The sequence below is a fragment of the Aulonocara stuartgranti genome (genome assembly GCF_965226115.1).
Source record: "Aulonocara stuartgranti genome assembly, chromosome: 20".
Lineage (NCBI taxonomy): Eukaryota > Metazoa > Chordata > Actinopteri > Cichliformes > Cichlidae > Aulonocara > Aulonocara stuartgranti.
This window is the reverse complement of record NC_138956.1, coordinates 12,410,094-12,430,653: the sequence shown is the minus strand read 5'-3', so window position 1 is coordinate 12,430,653 and position 20,560 is coordinate 12,410,094. Positions and strand designations below refer to the sequence as shown.

Here is a 20,560-nt window from a genome sequence, read left to right as displayed (position 1 = left end):
CTACATACATCATGACAATTCAATTAAATTGAGTCAGTAGAACACAATTTCGTAAATACTGCTAAAATGAAAAAAAGTACATTAAAATGATGTGAAAGGTTTTGGTTGGTCCAACTCAATACAATGTCATTCACTTGAGCTAGATTTTCATTGCATTGAAATCATTATTTTGAGTTCAACTAAATCATAATTTTCATTACCAGAAAACTAATTTAATTATTAAAATAATGACAAAATGAATTTGTTTTTACAACTCGGGTTTATTCACTTGAATTAAAAGCAGAAACAGAATATTTTGTAAATAAACATACATGTCACATGGTCAAATCAACCTTAACAAAAATCAAAGTGCTCACAAAAAAGTGCTGACGTACATTTGTAATGAATGTCAAATCTGAATAGCACACACCTCTGTACTACTAGGCAATACTGAAAACAAACTGGAATCTGTAAAATCAGATTTCACTTCAGAATCATTGTATATATTTATAGTGACACTTGCAAATTCACAATGATAACCTACTAAACATTTCAATTCACACCATAGTATGGCAGTCACTGAAGATTTGAAACAACCCAACAATACATAAATACACACATATATACATATATGTGTGTGTGTGTGTGTGTGTGTGTGTGTGTGTGTGTGTGTGTGTGTGTGTGTGTGTGTGTGTGTTTTCATGACGAACATTTTTCTGTTACCAAGGGGGAGGTATTTTAATAAAAAAAAATCTTTCAACTTTACTTCTCCAAAACCAATTACATGTAAACATTTACAAGCTTATAAGAACGGGAAGACCAACTTTAAAACACTGGAAGACACAAAACTTGTCAACATTTTTCTATTACCTTTGCAAATCCCAAAAGCAATCAAAAAGAAAATGGTGGTTACAACCATGAAACTTTTTCTGAGCTAACTCCCCAGTCCTTTCATCCATCTATAGTAGTACAGATTAAAAGTCACATCACTCACAACAGAACAGCAGACAAAAATAGACAACTTCCATTTGGCCAAAAAAAAGAAAGAAAAAAAGGTCACAGTTTGAACAAAAGATATAAAATACTTGAAATGTGCAATTCACTTGTATTTTTATTTTTATTCCTATTTATTCTATTTATCCCCTTCGTATATTTTATTTATATTGTCTCTGTATTTATATATATGTGTGTGTGTATAACTCTGTAACTTCTGTCGGTGCTGTGCTTTTTTTGGAAATCGAATTTCCCAGAGGAACCCACCCGAGGGATTAATAAAGTTCTATCTAATCTAATCTAAAAAGGCCAAAATCAACTTTTGTGCTGGGTCTTGTTTGCCTAAGCAAACATCTTCATTTTCATTTGCTGCATCTTTGTACTGAGCCTTTGTCCATCCAGATTCATCAAAATCTTCTGACAGAACTCAAAAGTGTACTTGTGGTCATTTGGATAGCTCAGATCAAGTGCATAAATCAGTCCAAAGAGGACGATGAATGCCACGATGACACTACCGAGGTTGTTCATAACTGTAGTACCTTCAATGACAACTCCAACATCCTCTGGCTCCTGAATCCCTTCTCTTCTGATGGTGTAAATACCCATGACAGTTGCTGCAGTGGACCTCAACCGTTCATCCTCAGTGGAGGAGGTCTGAAAAACAGGTTGTTTCAGGTTTAAGGGCTCTGTCACTTGGAAGGGGACATATTATGCAAAACTCAGCTTTTGTATCCTTTTGTGCTGAAACATGGGTCTCTACCGCCTCTATAAACACTCCAAACATAAATAAAACCCGTCAATCTGTTTCCTATCAATAGTTTGGGTTCAGGTATTATGTACCTGCCTTAGGGAGGGGCTTGATATAGAGCAGCAGCTCCTCCAGTGTCTATCAGTGTGTGTGTGTGTGTGTGTGTGTGGGCTGGGTCAATTTCCCTTATTTCATCACAATTGGGAACCTTTTGAAACAGCTTGTTTTATGCACATTATTCCTGAAACCAGGAGATTGCTGTAATGGCAGTGACACTAGTTAGTGTCTTGATGCAATCTGCTGTGTTCCTTATAATGAAGACTTTTTACTAATTGGCATAATAAACTGAACTCCATTGGAGTGTTTACTTTCTGAAGTGCCTTGAGATGACTGTTGTTGTGATATACCGCTATATAAATAAACTGAATTGAAACACTGACAGAAAATGGATGAATGTTTTGTCCACATTTACTGTGTTTATAGAGGCAGTAGATACCTACATGGCAGCACCAAAAGAATGAACAATTGAATTTTTGCTGAAACTGTCCCCTTAAAAAGTGCTCTCCAGTGCAAGTTTCAACAATGACTATTAAGAATAATACATATTTCACAATTATATTGTCTCTTTTGAATATATGAGGATTTTGTGTGCGATGAACCTAACTCAAATTGAATCTAGAAAAGAAAGTGTGATAAGCGTACCAGATACTCCTTGAACAGTAGGTCTGGATCTTCATTAAAGTAGATCACCAGGCTTTTAAGAGTATGCTCCCTCTTTATGTCGATGTCATCATACTAATGCAAGGGTGGAAAAAAAAGGGTGAAAAAAATGGAATTGATTGATTGCATTTAATTGATGGGTTTATCATTAGTACCGACCAAACTACTGATCGCCATGATATCCTTGATCTTTTGGCCCTTTGCTCCTTTGCTCCCCTGAAAAATTTGCATCAGCTTGTCTGTTAAATAGTCCAGCTGAGCCAAGAACTTCGCCTGCAGGGGTTTTGTAGTGATCTGCAGGAACTCTGCATTCACCTGGAAATAAAACATACATAAATATAATAAACTAGAAGTTTAAATACAGACTGCTGAATCAACACACTGAAAGTTGCTAAACATTTGAACCATCAGTAAAGTTTGTCAAGACCTAAACTGTTTTTAGCTGAGTTTAGGAATATATCGCCACCTGTTGCTTTGGCATGTTCCTAGCAGCGTTTTCCTTCATTTTTGCGTTTAACTGTGGACGGGATTATTTTTTAAAACGAAAACGGAAAATCTCCGTTTTCAAAAATACCTGTGTAAGTGTGGACGTAGCCGAAATCTTTTATAATAATAAATAGGTTTGAACGTCATGGGAGTGCGCATTGTGCTGCCTGCAGTTACTCTTCCGGCCACATGGTTCGCTTTTGGTAGCACCCTCAGTAAACTATGTAGTGCTTTTAAAGACACCTCAAAACGATACTTTCTACTAGAAAATGGCATATAATAATAAACACAGAATACATAATTTTTAGATTATAAAAAGAAAACAGTAAGAAAGAAGTTAGCTATAGGACATCATGGTAAATGGCCTGTATTTATATAGCGCTTTTCTAGTCCCTAAGGACCCCAAAGCGCTTTACATATCCAGTCATCCACCCATTCACGCACACATTCACACACTGGTGATGGTAAGCTACATTGTAGCCACAGCCACCCTGGGGCGCACTGACAGAGGCGAGGCTGTCGGACACTGGCGCCACCGGGCCCTCTGACCACCACCAGTAGGCAACGGGTGAAGTGTCTTGCCCAAGGACACAACGACCGAGACTGTCCAAGCCGGGGTTCGAACCGGCAACCTTCCGATTACAAGGCAAACGCCCAACTCTTGAGCCACGATCATCTTTCATTGAGCACAATGGCTAGCTGCTAATAAGCTAGCACATGCTCCGACTTAAAAGTTGGCAGCTACACAATTTCTCCTCTAAAACAAGGCACTTTTGAAAAGACCTGGCTATATTGTCAAAAAAAATAGTATTCAAGCAGAGAAGAGAATGGTAGCACCACCAAAAGTTCAAAAAACAACTGTTACAAGCTTCTATGATAAATAGCATTGCCATAGATTTAGCTGATAAAGAAATACACAATTGGATATATGAAAAAATAATATGTTACCTTACCTGAAGGTGTAGTTTTATCCAAAAAGTACAGAGAGGCCAAGAGCAGCTGGATTCATTTAGGTGATCCTGAAAGAGCGCAAAATTTTCAAAGAAGGCGGACCGTTGTGTAACTCAGTAACTTTGTGTTCTTGTGACAAAGACTGCTTTGAGAGAAAATAATTTAGGTTCACCACACGAATAATAATTGCAGTAATGCTGGAGTGCTACATTTGCGTTGAATGAGATTAAAAATAATGTTTAAGCTTAAAGAGGGGCTTGAATTTATTTCTTTGAGTTTACAAATACTTAAGTGCAAAAATGCACTCCTCCTACCCCCAGTGCCCCAACAAACTCATTCATTTTGTGTTCAGAATCAGCCTCTGCTGGTTTTGAATAATTTTAGGTTTACACAAAGAAAATCAAATTAATTTGGTATTTTTTAATTGCATTTGTGAACAACTAACATAATTTGCATGTGTTCTTTGAAAGGAGGACCTGAATCTGTTTTTTGAGTGTGCCCAGCAAGAGACTTTCAGATCCTGGCATCTGCCCTATGATAGGTCTGGCTGGCTGGCAGAATGGATGGATATATAAAAGCATATTAAATAAAACAATATACTTCATAAAGACTGATCTATATTATTTATGTGGTAAAATATCTCTGTTTCTTTTTTTATTTCTTTCTAAATGTATTTCTGTCTCTTGTGACTCACTCATTCAAACACACAGACACTTTCATTCTTCACTGTTATTCTTTCCCTCTCTTCCACCCTCCACTCTCGTGTCTCTCGTGTATATCTCCATTGTGACACACACACACAGAATCGCTGACATTTCTACCCTTCTTTCTCTCTCTCTCACTCTACTCTTTACCTCTACCTCTACCTAGCCTCTCTCTACTTCCATTCCCCCCCTTTCTCATTCTAATGCATGGCTGTATATTTGGCCTTTGTCGAGACACCCTCACTCCTGGAGGATGCTCCTGGAATCAATTTGGGTGGCCTGTGCCAAGCCACTGATCAACAATTTACAGGCCATCAACTGCTGAGGCTGCTGGGAGGCTGTTTAACTGGTATATTATGTGTCTGACATGACAGAGCATTTACAGCAGGTTTAGTCCCAGCTTTAAACACAAAGAGGACTACCTCTGACATTAGCTTACATTGCTGTTTGTGCAATTCCATACTATTCACAGCAGTTTTATTTAACCTGCAGTTGCTTTCCTGTTTGCTGGCACACTACCTTTTGGGACCTGAGCAGATTTAATCTATGATTAAGTTTGTAACACAACTGTACTGGAGCAAAACTCTAAACCTGGACCCTGTGGCCGATCAGGTGAGGAGTTTGGATTTAACTTTTTTAAGAAAACATTAGAGAGACAAAAAATAATAATCAATGCACCTACAGAGCAATGAACAAAGCACCAGTACACTTCATTGCAGTGAATTTCATGCAACACATTTGACAGAGGTGAGATTGAAACCTGCATGAATAAATTTAGACCTGCAAATCCATTAGACAATCCTTGCATGCCTTTGTGATTTCTTTTTATTGTTCTTGTGAACTCCTAAATTGGGAGTGCACAACTTAAGAATTCTGTAGTGCTGTATCCATAGAGAATAATTAAATTCATCGGGGCTCTCGCATTCTCTCTTGACACTATTTGCGCGTGCAGAGAAAGGGAAAGTGGATGAGAGCAGAAAGAGAGAGAGCAAGCTTGAGAGACAATTGGGCAGTTCAAACGACAAACAGGCAGAAAGGAATGTAGTGGTTGCCATGCGACGGCCATATATAGTGGTGATGGCCTCGGTAATGCTACCTGGCGTTCTGTTCAGTGATTTAATCAGCTCTCCCAGCCAGCCATAAATCATCATCAGGGCGAGTTACAAAAGCTTAAAGGAGAAACACTGACAAACCCAGAATTCACAACACTGTTGCTGAAAAAATAAGCTTGTTTCTCTGACTTCTGTCCTCTTCTACTCTTTTTGTCCAGAACAATTACATGGTTCAGTGTATGGTCGGTGATTGTTTTAAAGATTAATGAGCAGAGCCAGGTTTGTAGCGGGGAGGACACTAAAAATGGTTGCAACATCAGTGTTACCAAGTGAACAAAAAAAGACTTCAGAATCAGAATCAGAATACTTTATTGATCCCTGGGGGAAATTATTTTTTGTTACAGTGCTCCATTTTAAACCAACATTAAGACAAGACAGACAATACGCTAACTAAGAATAGTACAATATATACATATATATACATACATACATACATACATACATACATAAGTCACTTATAAATAAATATTTGGAAAAGAAACATGTGTAGCTGTAGCAGCAAACAGTGTGTTAAGTGGATGCGTTGTACAGGGAGATGGCCACAGGCAGGAATGATTTCCTGTGTCGTTCAGTGGTGCTTTTCGGTAATCTCAGTCTCTCACTGAACGAGCTCCTGTGGCTGACCAACATGTCATGGAGTGGGTGGGAGGTGTTATCCAACATTGTCTTTATCTTGGACAGCATCCGCCTCTCCGACACCACCTTGAGGGAGTCCAGCTCCATCCCCACAACATTGCTGGCCTTACGGATCAGTTTATTAAGTCTGTTGGCATCTGCGACCCTCAGCCTGCTCCCCCAGCATGCAACAGCATAGAGGATCGCACTGGCCACAACAGACTCATAGAAAATCCTGAGCATTTTCTGGCAGATGTTGAAGGACCTCAGTCGCCTCAAAAAATAGAGACGACTCTGGCCCTTCCTGTAAAGTGCTGTGGTGTTTTTAGCCCAGTCCAGTTTATTGTCAATGTGTACTCCAAGGTATTTATAGTCCTCCACAATGTCAACACTGACCCCCTGGATTGAAACAGGGGTCAAGTGTTTCCTGGTCTTCCTGAAGTCCACGATCAGTTCCTTCATGATGCATTTATATTAAAATGTACCCATCAGTAAGTCTAACAGCCATGTGTGATCATTTTTACGTGTCATGTTTTTTCAATAGGAGGATTTGCAATCAACAGCCAGAGCAACCTTCAGTTAACCAAGCTCATCTCTGCTGACATCTTGTGACATTCCTTTAAGGCATCTCTGGGCACTGATGGTGTATACTTCAATTTACAAAGGCTATGAAAAAGTATTTCACTGTAGCACAAAGTTTCAGCAAATACGGGCAGTGCATTATCATCAATATAAAGTTATTTTTTTTATTGATATAATAATTATTTCATGTTAGGCAGATAAAAAAAACTTGAATGCACAAAATGCCAGCAGCCATACATGCCCATAAGATAACACTGACTTTACCACCTTGACAGATGATGTAGTATGCTTCAGCTATTGCTCTCCTTATCAGTATTTTTCCTCTTTCTATCAATCGTGTATAAGTTAATCTTTATAAACTCTCTGTACTTTCATTTATGAAGACATCTCTTGATTGTAGACTGAAACGCCTACCTCCTCAAGAATTTTCTTGGCTTAGTTAGATGTTGTGAAGTTTCTGTTCTGAACCATTCATCACTTTGAATCAACTTTGGCTATTAGGTCTGTTCATTTGACATACAATAACAAGGGAATGGGCCTCACCTTGCCATGAAACTACTTGTCAGTTAATTATTAATAAAATTTGAGGGACTATGTATAAAAATGGCTCAAATCCCTAAAAATTTAATTTAATCTCTTTGTCAAACCCCCTTGAATTAAAGCTGAAGATCTGCAAAACTACAAAAACTGTTACTTTATCCAGCAAATTATGGACCTAAGTACATTTGACACTACTACTTGTACTACTCCTTGATGTTTCCATATTTAATATAATCTACAAGATGAACTGGCAAATTTAAATCCCATTAAATAACCTATGACCTATACCACGCATTGGGGAAATCCCAACATCAGCAAAACTTTTATTGTGTTTTATATCACCAATTAGTTGTTTCTGTGGTATTCCACTGAGTAATATTTGTAGATTTAGCACATAGGGCAGAGAGATCCTCATCTGTGTCATCTAAAGTTGCGCCCTCCAACTCCCCTTTAAATACAGGACAGATGGCTCCTGTGCAAAGAAAGCTGTCTGAAGTAAGAAGGAAGCACACACAAACACGTGCACCCACACAGACACAGCAGCAGGTAGACTTAACCATAGGTCTTATCAGGTTGCCCCAGCTGTGTTGCCAGACGCTAGCCTCTGCTCACCGTCTGTCTGCCATAGTTAAACTGGGGGTGTTTAAAATTAGATTTAACATCGATCATTTCCACGGCCTGAATAGGGCCTGGTGTCAGAGGGTGGCAGGGGCAATCCCTCACCCACCGTCTGTCTGTCTTGCCTTAACACAACATCAGTCAGTCTTGGGAGAGATGGAGAAAGGAAAACAAGTAAAGGAAGATAAAGCAAAGTTGTCCAACTGAAAAAGGGGAAAAGCAAAAAAGGAGGGAAGAATCGGTGGAACAGGTGACGAAAATAAAGATGAAAGGAAGAAGACAAGACTGTAGAATAGATTGTAGCACCTTATTTCTTTTTTATCCTTTAAAAACAGATAAGGTACATGAAGAGCAAATAGAGATTTGTTAAGTTAAGTTTGAAACAATTCTGTTAATTTATTGCATTGTTACTGCTCTTCAAAGAATAAGACTGCAGTGGTGGAGGCTGCAGGTTCCTGACAGTTTTGCATGGTAATTGTATTTCATGCTACGTTTCCCTTTATGCAGTGTTACCACCAAGGTAGAGGAGGAAGCTGATCTGCATATTAACAAGCTACATGGTAAGTAATAGCGACACAATTTTGGATTATAGACTGAGTATATATTCTGTCCCTGGATGTTTTTACCATATTTTATCTGAATTACTTACATTCTTACACTATGTGACACAATTTTTTTAAATTATTTTTATTATTATTAGGACAAGATATTGAGATTAATTGTGCTTGGAATCTGCTGGAGCCATTCTTCCAGTTTTGGGGTAATAGCTTCTCATGTTCCTGTTACTCTGGACTTTACCTTCCTTATCTGCTCCAGTTATTCCTTCAGCCCCTGGTACTTCTCTGTTTTCCTATACTCGTGTTGCTGTGTGCTGGAATTCACACATCTGTCACAATTATGGTCTTCTGCTCCTTTTTAGCCACCACTATGTCTGGTTAGTTGGCCACCAGGTGCTTGTCGGTCCAAACTCAAAGTCCCACAGGCCCCGTTGTTCTCAGCCACCCTTTGTTGTGTCTCCCATCAGGACTTGGGAACTTCTAGACCATATGCACAGATGTTCCTCCACACTATCCCAGGCATTTGGTTGTGCCTCTTAGTGTATGTGGTCCCAGCATTCATCTTACATCATGTGTTGGATAGTCTCCAGGGGACCTTTGCACAGTCTGCAATGTGGGTCTTATCTCCTGAGCTAGACTGTTGCCTCTATGGACCTGGTGCTTAGGGCTGTTCTTATCCTGCCATGATTAGAACCTCTGTACTTTAGGACGGACTTTTGGCAGGATTTTTTTTAAGTCTGCCACTTCCTTTTTCTGTGGATGGTACATCCCATGCAGGGGCTCGGTCATCCATGATGGTTTCTCTTTCTGTTCTGCATCACCATCTGTCTTCAGCTGCCTGAGGCATTCTTGGAGCAGCTCATCTCAGGAGGCCATCTTCCTGATGTGTTTGCAGATGGTGCCTGTTTCATCTTGGATTGTGCAACTGATGGTCACTAATTCTCACCCTCCCTCTTTCTTTTGATAAAAGAGCCTGGACTTCGGGTGACCTCTGTGCATTGCAAGACATTTTTGTGCCTTGACATCAATGGAATCTGTGTCCTCCTATCAGTCCATCATCTCAGTATATTCTACATTTAACTGTGACTTGTGGAATTGCCTTCGAGTTTCCACAGTCAGTCCGAATGAGTTCCTAATGAATGTTATCAGTCTACACTTAGCCTTGTACAGTGCCAAGCACTCCACTATCCATTTGGAGAGCACTGAGTCGCAGGTGTTCTTGAAGTCAATCCAAGTGGTGCTCAGGTTTGTTTGCCTCATCTTAAAGTCATAAAATACTGCTCGGTGAACCAGGATCTGGTGCTTTGGCTCTTTGGTATTATTTCCAATGCCTTTCTGAGCTTTCCTCATATGCTTACTCAGCTTGGTTATTAAGATGCTGTTCTAAAAGTCTGAAAGGACCTTCCATGTTGTGGAGGAGCAGATCATTTTAATAGTTACTACCAACAATAGTTTGATGGTGTTGTACCCTTGTGGGAATCCATTGTGACTGGGATTGTTCTGCCTTGTGTTAGCCAGTTTGGATGACTGCCTGTTGGCAGCAGACCCCTTATTTGTGCTGCCAGACAATCATAGAATTCCTTAGCTTCTTCTGCCATGGATCATGTCATAGCCTGGTGCTGTGCAGCTCATTTATTCTAGAGATTTTATTGTTGGATGTGTGTCTTTGTAAGATCGACTGGTTCTTGCTTGTTGTTGTCTGCTCTAATGTCCACCAGTCGCTTGGCATTGGTCTTGGACTTCTTTACCCCAGATGTTCCCCCAGTATTGCTCAGTCTCAGCTGTGCGTGTGCTACTATTACCTTGTAGGTGAGAGCACACCCTGGATGGATATGTGGAGAACAGGCCATTTATTCTCTTGACCTTTGCTTCTCTGGTATCTCTTCAGCATTGTAGCTAGAGTTGTGGCCTTTGTTTGGCACTTTGTAGAGCCTCAGTATTGAAAAGCTTGTTGTATCTTATACGCAAGTGTTTCTAGGTGCTTCCATTATTTCTATATTGCTCACCACCATTACCACTGTGTTATAGCCTCTTTGATCCAACTTTGATAGTACCAGACTCCTGTTGACATTATCGCACTGAACAATTAGGTGCTTTTTGGTTAGTGGGGATTCTGGTTTTCTATTCATAGATAGTTCCCAGATGTTTTGCATATAACCTCTGTTACTAGGTCAGCTGGCACAGTCGCATGTTCCACTAACCTGCTCCTCATCAGCATGTCCTGGTTCTTCAACAGCTGATGTGGGTCTTGTTAAGCTGGACGACCTTTGAGCTGGCAAGCCTTCAGTTATGCATCTTGCATTCATGTTTCTAGTAGTCAACTTCCAGATAGCCTTATTTTACCCACCTTTGGCTGATCACTAATCATCACCTTTTACCTTCTGGTGATTTTAATGTTTTTACAGTTTTATTGCCAATATTTTGGGTAACCTTCGATACATGTATTTTCTGTGAGCAATTATATCAATTATGATATTTTATTCACTCATTGGTTACCATACTTTTAAATGCTTTCCATCCGATATGAAAAGGAACAAATACCTTTTTCTTTCTTAAACAATTTTTTAAACGCTTATGATTCTTTTGTATTTACTGTTTTATACACAGTAAATTTATTTAAAGTCTTTCTAAAAATTTCACATCACTAATAGATGATTTTCCTCTCAATGGAATTTTTAATTCCACATACTTAATGCTTGCAGTGCTTGTTCTTGGAATAGAAGCAAATGTGGAAATATTTTATAAAATTCTACTTAACATAACATAGTGTTACTATGTACTACTGTAGATAGATAGATAGATAGATAGATAGATAGATAGATAGATAGATAGATAGATAGATAGATAGTGTCAAAGAAAGCTCAGTTTGGATTAGTCACTTCTATGCGGTGCCATACCCTTTGCCAGTCAAGCAGCACATCCTTTAATGAAATACACAATGAAGCTTTTCCAAGCATGACATTCTCTCAGTAATGCCATCCATCCACCACATCCTAGTTATGGCCTTGCAGCAGTAATGCCCACTCATTGGACTGTGCTAATACCATCAGCATCCTTGTTATGTTTGTGAGGCATGGCCTTGCCGAATGTGAGGAACATTGATTTTTATATCCCTGCTTCCAGCAAGGTTTGTAGTATCTCTAGTCGTGCACCTGGCCTTGCATCTTTATTGCATTTTTGAGTAAATGCAGTAATTAAACAGTCGCTGTTTTTCTGATTGATTTGATCAACAGTGTGATAAATTCTGTCCTTTTCATAGAATAGATGCATAACTCAGTCGCAGTTCAGTTAATTCCTTAAGAGGCTTCCTCATTACTGTCTTAATGGCTGTTCAATTAGAGTTTCCATCACTATGAACTGAAAGTGAATTAGTCCAACACTGTAGACTATGAACTGCAGTTAACTATTTGTACAAAAGGGTCATTCGAGGCGTGGAAATGGGTTTTATTTCGGGGATGAACTCATACGGCTGTTACAGTAATGAGAGACTAGGTGTTTTGTCTGCATATGGACTTACAATAATACAATAATGTATATACAGTATGGAGTCCAAGGTGAGCTGAGGCTTTACATTGTCTAACATACAGGGATCTGTGTTTTATGACTAACTACATTATATGCTAATAAGATTTCCATGATATTGCAAATATTACTATATTGTTAGCATACCACATAGTGAACATTAAGCTTTCTATTTGACAGCACTGTCAGCATGAGCGACATGCAGAGCTGCTAGCAAGGCTTTGTTCTCTTACATAAACACTTCCAGTTCAGGTTTAAGATAATATATAATGTATATAATCCCCAGAAGTGTGTGTGTCAGAGTATACCTGTCTTGATGAGCTGACATGAGCTGTCTTTTGCCATATATGCCCTTTACTGCCAAACAAACATAGTTAATTTTTCCTTTTTTCCCCAATAATGTCTTCTTCCCTCTTGAACCCTTTGTGATATCCATCAATCCTTAACTGTTGAGGGACACACTCATTTCACAGGTCAATTAATTTTAATCAGACTGTGTCAATTTAATCTGGGTTCAAACCGCTAGACGGACACTTTGTGAAAATCTCATTAACCTTCCCATTTCCAATCTGCTCACTTCATCAGTGGGGCACAGCAATGACTCAGACATTTTCAAACCCACGCATTTTCTGTCAGTAAACAAACTCGTGAATTTGGATAATGTCACAAGAAAAAAGATGCCTAAGAGAGGAAACATGTGACCCCCCCGCACACTGACAATGACACTGACATTGACTTAGTGTCCTCCGGTAGGTGTTTTAATAGCAATAACACTGGCGAGAAAATCAATGTGAACTCAAGATAAGGTTATGGTTAAATGATTGCTTTGAGGGTAAGGGGCGACTGCGGCAGCAAAAGAATGGTGATGGTTAATGCAGGATACGTGTGACGGCACTGAAACGCTTGTTAAACAAACGTTGTCCCGATCAGGCCAAAAAAGTAAATCTGTCACACTGCGTTCACGCTGCTCAGACAAATGCTGCTACTGGGATATCTTTTCTTTCACCTGATTTTTTACTTTTATTACTTTTATTTTATTTTTGCTGAATTTGAATGGAAATCTAAGAGATTAATGGGTGGCTATTAACACAAAAATAAGTTGGTTTGCATGGCTATGTTGTGAAACTTTCTGAAGCCAGTTAATTAATTCACACCGACATCATGATGATTGTTTTCCTCTCTCTCTGTCTTGCCAGTTCTCATTCTGGCCACAACTATTTTTGGCTCTTTTCATGTTTACAAGTTAATGCAACACTCTCTATACTCCCCCAGCAACAGCTATAAATACATTGATTGCCAATATAGTCAGACAGCACATCTTAAGAATTATTTCAAGAGAGCATGAAACAGTATTTTAAGTAGTTTTTTGTGCTCAAGCAGACGAGACAGTCTAGTCAAGTATATTACATGGTGTTGTTTTTTTCTTTTGGCCATTTCATCCAATTAATATAGCATTACACGTGGATCATCACTGATTAGTAGATACCATGAGGATGTCGGATCTTTGTGCTAAAATGCCCTCTAATTATTTTACCCCTGTCCCACCATGTGCTTTGATTTTAGTCAGTGTGACAGATTTTTACCAACAGCTAAATCATTTTTAATGCAGCGTAGGTTCTCTGAGATTAATGTCTCCATTAACCAGCTGTTTGTATGCTTTCTGTTGCAAAACCTCCATTTTTACAATCTGCAAAATCGTGGAGAGAAAGTGTAAATGAGCTTTTGATTGTACAACACTCTCTTTAAGTAAATGAAACAATACATAATTACATTTTAAACATGTGCACGCAGTATTTTGAAATGTTATTATCCCTATTTTTGATATTGTAAATAAACAATTGCTCTCTATTTTATATAAAATGGTAACATTGCAATCATGACTAAGCAACTGTATGCATGCATTATGTGCAACTAATTTGATTTTACAGATGGAAAACCAACATATTTACACTGGCTACACTGTTGTTAGTTATTAACATGGTTATATTACAGCTTTTATTTAGTGCTCCATTAAAATTTACCAGACTTCAAAGCAAAACCCTGCGACACTATAGAAATATGCTGTTGTTATATGGTGAATCTTTAGGCACGACAATTATATCTTGTCAGCTGAGGTTACACACACTTCATTAAGCTTTACTCTCATTCCAACTAATGCTTAGTGGTTTTTATTTTAAAGGTTTCAGTGTGCTTGGCAGACCAAATCGAGTGCACCCAACCACTACGGCCAAGTACTCATTATTTGGACTTCAGTGTCGTGGAGAGCTGATAAGATGCAAACTCATTTGTATGAGAGGCCAAGACACCCTTCAGAAACCATAGAGTCGTGCAGGAAAGCCACTATACTCAACACTGGCCTTTCATCTCTATCTCTATCTCCTTTACTCTTCTATTCTCTTTCTTCCTTCTAACACACACTCACAATGCCAGGCACAAAGAATAACATGCATGCACTGCAAAAAAAAGAAAAAGAAAAAAGACAAGGTTGGCAAGAGATTTTATTTGGAATGAAAGCTTATCAGGTTCATTTTACAATAGCTACCATAGCTTGCAGACTTGTAGCAGTATGCTAACTCTTTCAGGACATTTGTTTTGTAAAAAAGAGAAACTGTCTCACTGAGGGTTTTTTGTGGGGGGTTTTCTTTGGGGGGTTCATGATTATTCTCTGAAAAAGGTCATTTTGAAGAATTAAAGAGCAGCTGCACAAAATTTCCCTGAAGTAAGGGTGATCATTCTTGGTACAAAATACAAGACATTACCTGGCTTGTCATTTTTATAGTGTAGGAATATGAAGACACACTCACATACACACAAACACACGCTTGTATGGGTGCTCCTACTCCTGCTCTCACTTTCTCATAAAAGCACTCACTGGCCTTTTTAGTATTCTGATGGGGTTTGTGATTCTCTGTCAACATTTGACTTCACAGGCTGTGGGGATCAGACTCATACAGAGAGAGGCCAACCGCCTGTGGCTCACCACGGCAAAGGACTATTGATAGGGATTACACAGACAAAGGGACAGACTGACAAAATGCCATATAGACGGACACCTGGTCTCCTTACACTTGAAGTGAAAAGACATTTGACGTTAAATAACCTGGATTGGCAGGTACAAAATCAGAAACTGTAAGAATCAACTCCTCTTATTCTGTCATCATTTGAGCTACAGTGGCCCTTTATGGTCAAAAACCACAAGAAAGACGGATGATCAGAAAACAGACAAATAATCTTGCTAATTACAGCAAAGACCTTTTTTATGCCTTGAAGATATATATATGACAAGCAGTTTTTGCTGTGAGGGGCTTAACAGTAATTCATATATATATATAGACCCTTTAACATTCATATCACATCCAGTTTGCTTCTGGATATGATTCAGCTGGAGTACATTTATGGCTGACATTAAAATGCGACAGCAGTATACACAGTGAAATTGGATTTCTCTTCCCCTCGCCTAAATGCAGATTGTGTCCTTTACGTCCTTTGAAACTGACAGTAAACATCTCATCTTACTTGTTCACCCACAAGTACCCAACTTTTGACATATATTTTACAATTCAAGCCATGTGTTGGCAGTTTGATGTGTTTTTATCTCTGTGTGTATTTTCTTTATGCGCATTGCTGTTGCTTTGCATTGCCTTTCCAGGTGCATCCTGGGGCATCTGGGAAACAGAGATGGCATCCTGCACATGCGCTCTGCTTTGCTTAGAGAAATATGTAGTGGATTATGTACTGAACACGCTGGTGCAGTAATATCCTGATAGTAGTAAAGCTGCAGAGCTTGTGACCAAATACTGAATATTTAATCTTTACTGATTTAAACTTCTAGTGCATCGTCCTTCCTCTGCATCTGCCACTGACGTGTCCTGGAGCAAGGCACATCTTATCTCTGTTGCAGTTATGCCTTCCAGGTGGACTTGAAATGATGAAACATTGTGCTTCTCTCCCTCCAGAGCAAGCTCATTTCTTACTGTCATGATCACAGCTGCTAACTCAGTGCTCACGCTGACCTCTCACATCTGTTTTCATTACCCCAACCCCAGCCTCTGCTTACCTATAATAAGTAGAGCGTAATGGGTAAAAACAATAATGTTACCAGTGCTGGGTCAAGTTCCCCATTTGCAAAAAGAAGAGGTCCCTGAAAGATTGTGTGTGGGGGGGGGGGTAAGTCATATAAATCCTAACTTGCTTCTACTTTCATTTTCATCATCCTGTAGAAGGAATTTGGATAAGGGGTTTTCTTATTCTTACGTATACTAAACCCATGTATCTACTGTATGTTCAGAGTTTGGGTTTAAAATCAACTGGAAGTTCCATGTTTTTACAGATTCTTTTATTTAAAGCATGTTTTAAATGTAATAATTCACCTGGTTGGGACATTTTAGATGTGCACCTTAAGCCATACCAATACTAATCTATTGCCCTCATCATCTGAATACAGTTCTCTCTGAAGAGCAAAGATTATTGCAGCTTTTTGCTCTTCACTGAGATAAATTTAACACTTAACACGCCTTCAAAGAGTACTCCAAGTAGAGAACCGTTCAAAACGTGTGCTGCTAAGCTTGTTGTGTGCCAGACTGGTGACACAAGTTGTGATCTCTGACTGTAATTCTTGATCTAAATTAGGTTCAGCGAGGCAGAAAATCTCCTGGTAACATTGTCTCTGTGCTACATCCACTAGAAATGCAGATCCTGTTAGCCAGAAGAAAATGTTAGCTGGTCACCTGGTTGCACGATCAGCTGGGTAGTTGTTGGTAGACACATTTCCACTGGTTTGCTCTTGTGGGCTGTTTGATCTGTTGCACACAATTGTGAACATAAACGTAAAAGCGTCTTGACTCATTTAAGTTTTAGCCAAGCACTACTCTGCTATGTGTCATGGTCTCCGTGCCTGCCCGGCCGGCCCCACAAGGCTACATGTGTTGTTTGGTTTTCTCTCTCTCTCTCTCCCTCTCTGCCTGGGTGGAGCTCACTGTGGGCTCCCGCCCTTGGCCCACACACCTGACAACAATCAGCTGTCATCACCTGGAGCACTATTTGAGGCTGGAAAACAGATCCTCTCGTCGCTAGATGATTGTACTACAGACGTTAGTGTTTCTCCCAGCTCCTGTGCTTTAGTATTCTTGTTTGTGAGTGATTTCCCTTTCCTCTGCTACAGGCTTTCCTCCCCGGACCTGTGACCTCCCTGCCGTATGAGCGTGTGTGAGTTTGGGCAAGAAGACGTGAGAGAGTGTGATAGAGCTTCCCAGTGATTTTTTTTTTTTTTTTGTTCCTTTCATTATTATTTTGTAGCTGTTCCCAGTTTAGGTTTTTGTTAGAGTAGTTCTCTGCGATGCTTTGGTTTGCATTTTGCCTTTCATTATTAATAAACTTTCTCACAGCTACGGTGTCGTCCCTGCTTGCGTTTGGGTCCAAATCCTCTTTCTCCTGACGATTTGCCTCCCAGATCGTGACAGTACGAGCCAGCCCATAGCTCAGTCTCCTGCTCAGTCGCCTGCAGTTCAGCCTCCTGCTCCCCAACCACAAGCTCCTCTTCCACCACAACTGTCACGACAGTCAGCTGCTCAGGCTCCAGTTCAATCACTCAGTCTGTAGCCCAGTCTCCAGTGTCCCTGCCAATCCAGTCAGCTGCCCAGCAGCCTTCAGCTCAGTCTCTAGCCCAGTTAGCTGTTCAGCCTCCTATTAAGTTGCCCTTGGTTTAGTCATTACTGTAACCACCAACTCAACTTCCATTACAACCATCATTACTGCCTTCAGCTAAGGTTGTAGCCCAGTTAGTCACCCAGCCTGCAGTCCAGTCAGCCACTCCACCACCTCTGACACGTCACCACAATCATCTCCACTCCCCATAGATCAGCCCTTAGCTTCGCTCTCTGTAGCTCAGTCTTCAGTTCTGTCAGCCACTCAGCCACCTGGTCAGCTACACACTCAGCCAGGGGTCTCAACGCCTTCTGGCCCTGCATCAGCTCCTGCTGGAGTCTCGACTGAGCCTATTCAACACTCTGCAGCTCCCAAGCCGTCATCTGCAGACGTGGTGCATGCGCAAAACACCAATGCCGAATTAACTTCTTTTTCTGTCACCCATCTGGAATACTTCTTAAGCTTATGGTTAGGGGTAGGGTTAGGTTTAGTCGCAAGTCACCGTCAAATTATGATACGGGTAGGATGTTTTGTCAGAGTAGGATGGTTTCTCAGAACACCGGCCTCCCGACCTGCTCAGTCACCGCCGCTACCTTCCACGCGGTTGGCCTGCTTAACTGACTTCTGGACTTTTGGAGCTGTCGACTTCTGGGTCGTTTTCACTTTGAGCTCCTGTGCTGCTGTCCTCCGGCACTCTGGATTATGTGTGGGCTGTTGCTGGAGCATCAGTGCCATTGTAGACGCTCTTTTTGGACTCTTGTTCCCTGTTGTTGAACTTTTGCTCCTTGTTTTTCATTTGTTTCAGGTACGGGAATTTCTTCTCTATTATTGGGAGTTAAGTTTCACTCAATAAGTAATAATAATAATAATAATGGATTGGATTCTAGGAGTACGTCACCATCTAGAGCTATCACAAAGTCCATGGCCCTTCTTCCACTGTGTGTATTACGCTAGGACGTGTTTTCAAGGTGTAAGAAGAGCCGGCTCCCTGAATGCTGAATATGTCAAAGAAAGCAGACCTGACTAGTAACTTGTTACTAACCATATGTGAGGGTATGACAAGTTACACATACAGCTTCTTCCTTTTTTTCAGGACATCCTTTAGGATATACATTGATTAAACACATCTTTGAACATGTTCAGAGTTGGACTCTGAATAGTGAATAACAGCCTTGCAATCTCTAGCTTTATGGTTTGTAGACATGCAGCATTTGTAGCATGAAATGCTCTTTGAGAAAACTCTTCCTCTCATCCATAGTTTTCATTCTGAAACCCCTACATTTTTCCAGAGTAATTGTTTTCTTGTAAATCATACGATGCTTGTCTGGATCGATGCCAGGCATTTTGCCATCTGGAGATCTGAAGGCTTCAACCTCTGTCTTATTAGCAGAGATGGGAAACATGGTCTTCCACTGATTATCTAAAATTCTCTCAGATTTCAGGGGGGCTGCACTAGAGCTCTGGAGGGAAAAGCTTTGGTCTGTTCTCATTACTGCATGATAGTCAACAAATTTAACAAAGAATGAGACTGGTGGGTAATGAACAAAACGATTTTGTTTGTATTTGGTGCCTTCAGTAACCCGTGACTCTTGAAGGTTTTGTGGGAGCTTTTCCAGAATTGAGTTGATTCCTCTTGCTGAATTGAGGATGCTCAAACCAGATAGGTAGCCCTAATTTTTTGCTGCATCTACCTCAAGGAAAAGATCAGCAAGCTCTTGAAGATGTCAGTTATCTACGGAGCCCCGCAGGGGACATGGGAGAAAAAAAAGATTAAGACTGACTTTTGCTCGCAAAACTTTTGCGAGATCTCGCAAAACAAACTCGGGATCTCGCAAAACTTTTGCGAGATCTCGCAAAACTTTTAGCCGCATTCTTCCCTTTAGCTCGAGACCTACTACAGCCGGGAGGAACACCGCTTTCCCGGCACATCGTGCCTCGACCTCCCGGTCGGCTTCGAGCCAGCGTCCGAAGAATGCGGCTAAAAGTTTTGCGAGATCCCGAGTTTGTTTTGCGAGATTTCGCAAAAGTCCGTCTTAATTTTTTTTCTCCCATGTCCCCTGCGGGGCTCCGTAGTTATCTTTATTAGAGATCTTTGGGAAGTTCTCAAGACATTTGAAAAGCAAAGCTTCAATGACCTCTGGAGAACTTCCCGAAGTTCTTATCTAACCGTTGCCACAATCTGTCAAGATCAGCCGCTGGATTATTGACGTAGACTGCTCTCGTTCTTAAAGCATGCTGAAGTTATTCCCCCCTCCAATCCATTTGGTAAGTAAGTCTAGTTCCTCGCTAGGTCTAAGATTTAAGCTTTTTTTTTTGGAGTTGCGAAAGGTTGACTTCCAACAGTCAAATACTCTGCCGTAAGAAGATCATGATGAGCAAGGAAGGCAGCAAGGTCCGAGACCTCTGTAAAAAATCTGTTTAGGTCTGCCACTGATTTCATGAGGACCCCACTGTGAAATAAGAATGGGCAATAGGCTTTAAGGTTGGCGTGAATGATGGTTGCAGTGTCTTGAAATTGTTGGGGTGTGTGAGGAGAGAAAGAAAGGCTGCAACATAGGTTGGCTGGCATATGTAACACTTTTATACCAAGACTCTGAAGTATTCTTCTTTTCATCTGCTGATGAAAGAAGTGTGCATTGATGTATTCATCAGTGTGTTGTTGTGACACAGCTGGAGATAAAGGAGGGCCAGTGATGATAACATGACTTTTACCATCTTCATTGTCTGCAGCAGTTAATTATTTATGTGCATTAAGCATTGCAGCAATGTAAGCTATCTCAATTTCCATGT

The 20,560-nt window shown here is 40.2% G+C and overlaps 1 protein-coding gene across 3 annotated transcripts; it reads right to left on the bottom strand.

Annotated features, from left to right (window-relative positions):
• Positions 1 to 240: 240 nt before the first annotated feature.
• LOC309696324 (uncharacterized protein) lies at positions 241 to 4,388 on the bottom strand. Of its 3 annotated transcripts, none has more exons than XM_082517513.1 (4): positions 3,880 to 4,388; positions 2,600 to 2,755; positions 2,423 to 2,515; positions 241 to 1,626 (listed from the first exon to the last, which is right to left on the bottom strand). In XM_082517513.1, exons 2-4 carry the CDS (start codon positions 2,669 to 2,671, stop codon positions 1,315 to 1,317), a joined length of 477 nt encoding a protein of 158 aa, XP_082373639.1. In that variant the 5' UTR covers positions 2,672 to 2,755; positions 3,880 to 4,388; the 3' UTR covers positions 241 to 1,314. The 3 variants fall into 3 exon arrangements, with proteins under 3 accessions (XP_082373639.1, XP_082373640.1, XP_082373638.1); XM_082517514.1 differs by lacking the exon at positions 3,880 to 4,388 and adding an exon at positions 3,015 to 3,175; XM_082517512.1 differs by lacking the exon at positions 3,880 to 4,388 and having other exon boundaries at positions 2,600 to 2,811.
• Between the last annotated feature and the right edge of the window lie 16,172 nt (positions 4,389 to 20,560).

Excerpts from the sequence above, each read along its gene's own strand:
- LOC309696324 (XM_082517512.1), bottom strand. The coding sequence starts at position 2,770 with ATGTTTTATTTCCAGGTGAATGCAGAGTTCCTGCAGATCACTACAAAA. Across the intron at positions 2,516-2,599 it reads TCATGGCGATCAGTAGTTTG|TATGATGACATCGACATAAA; the intron begins GTCGGTACTAAT and ends CCCTTGCATTAG. Across the intron at positions 1,627-2,422 it reads TACTGTTCAAGGAGTATCTG|ACCTCCTCCACTGAGGATGA; the intron begins GTACGCTTATCA and ends CCTGTTTTTCAG.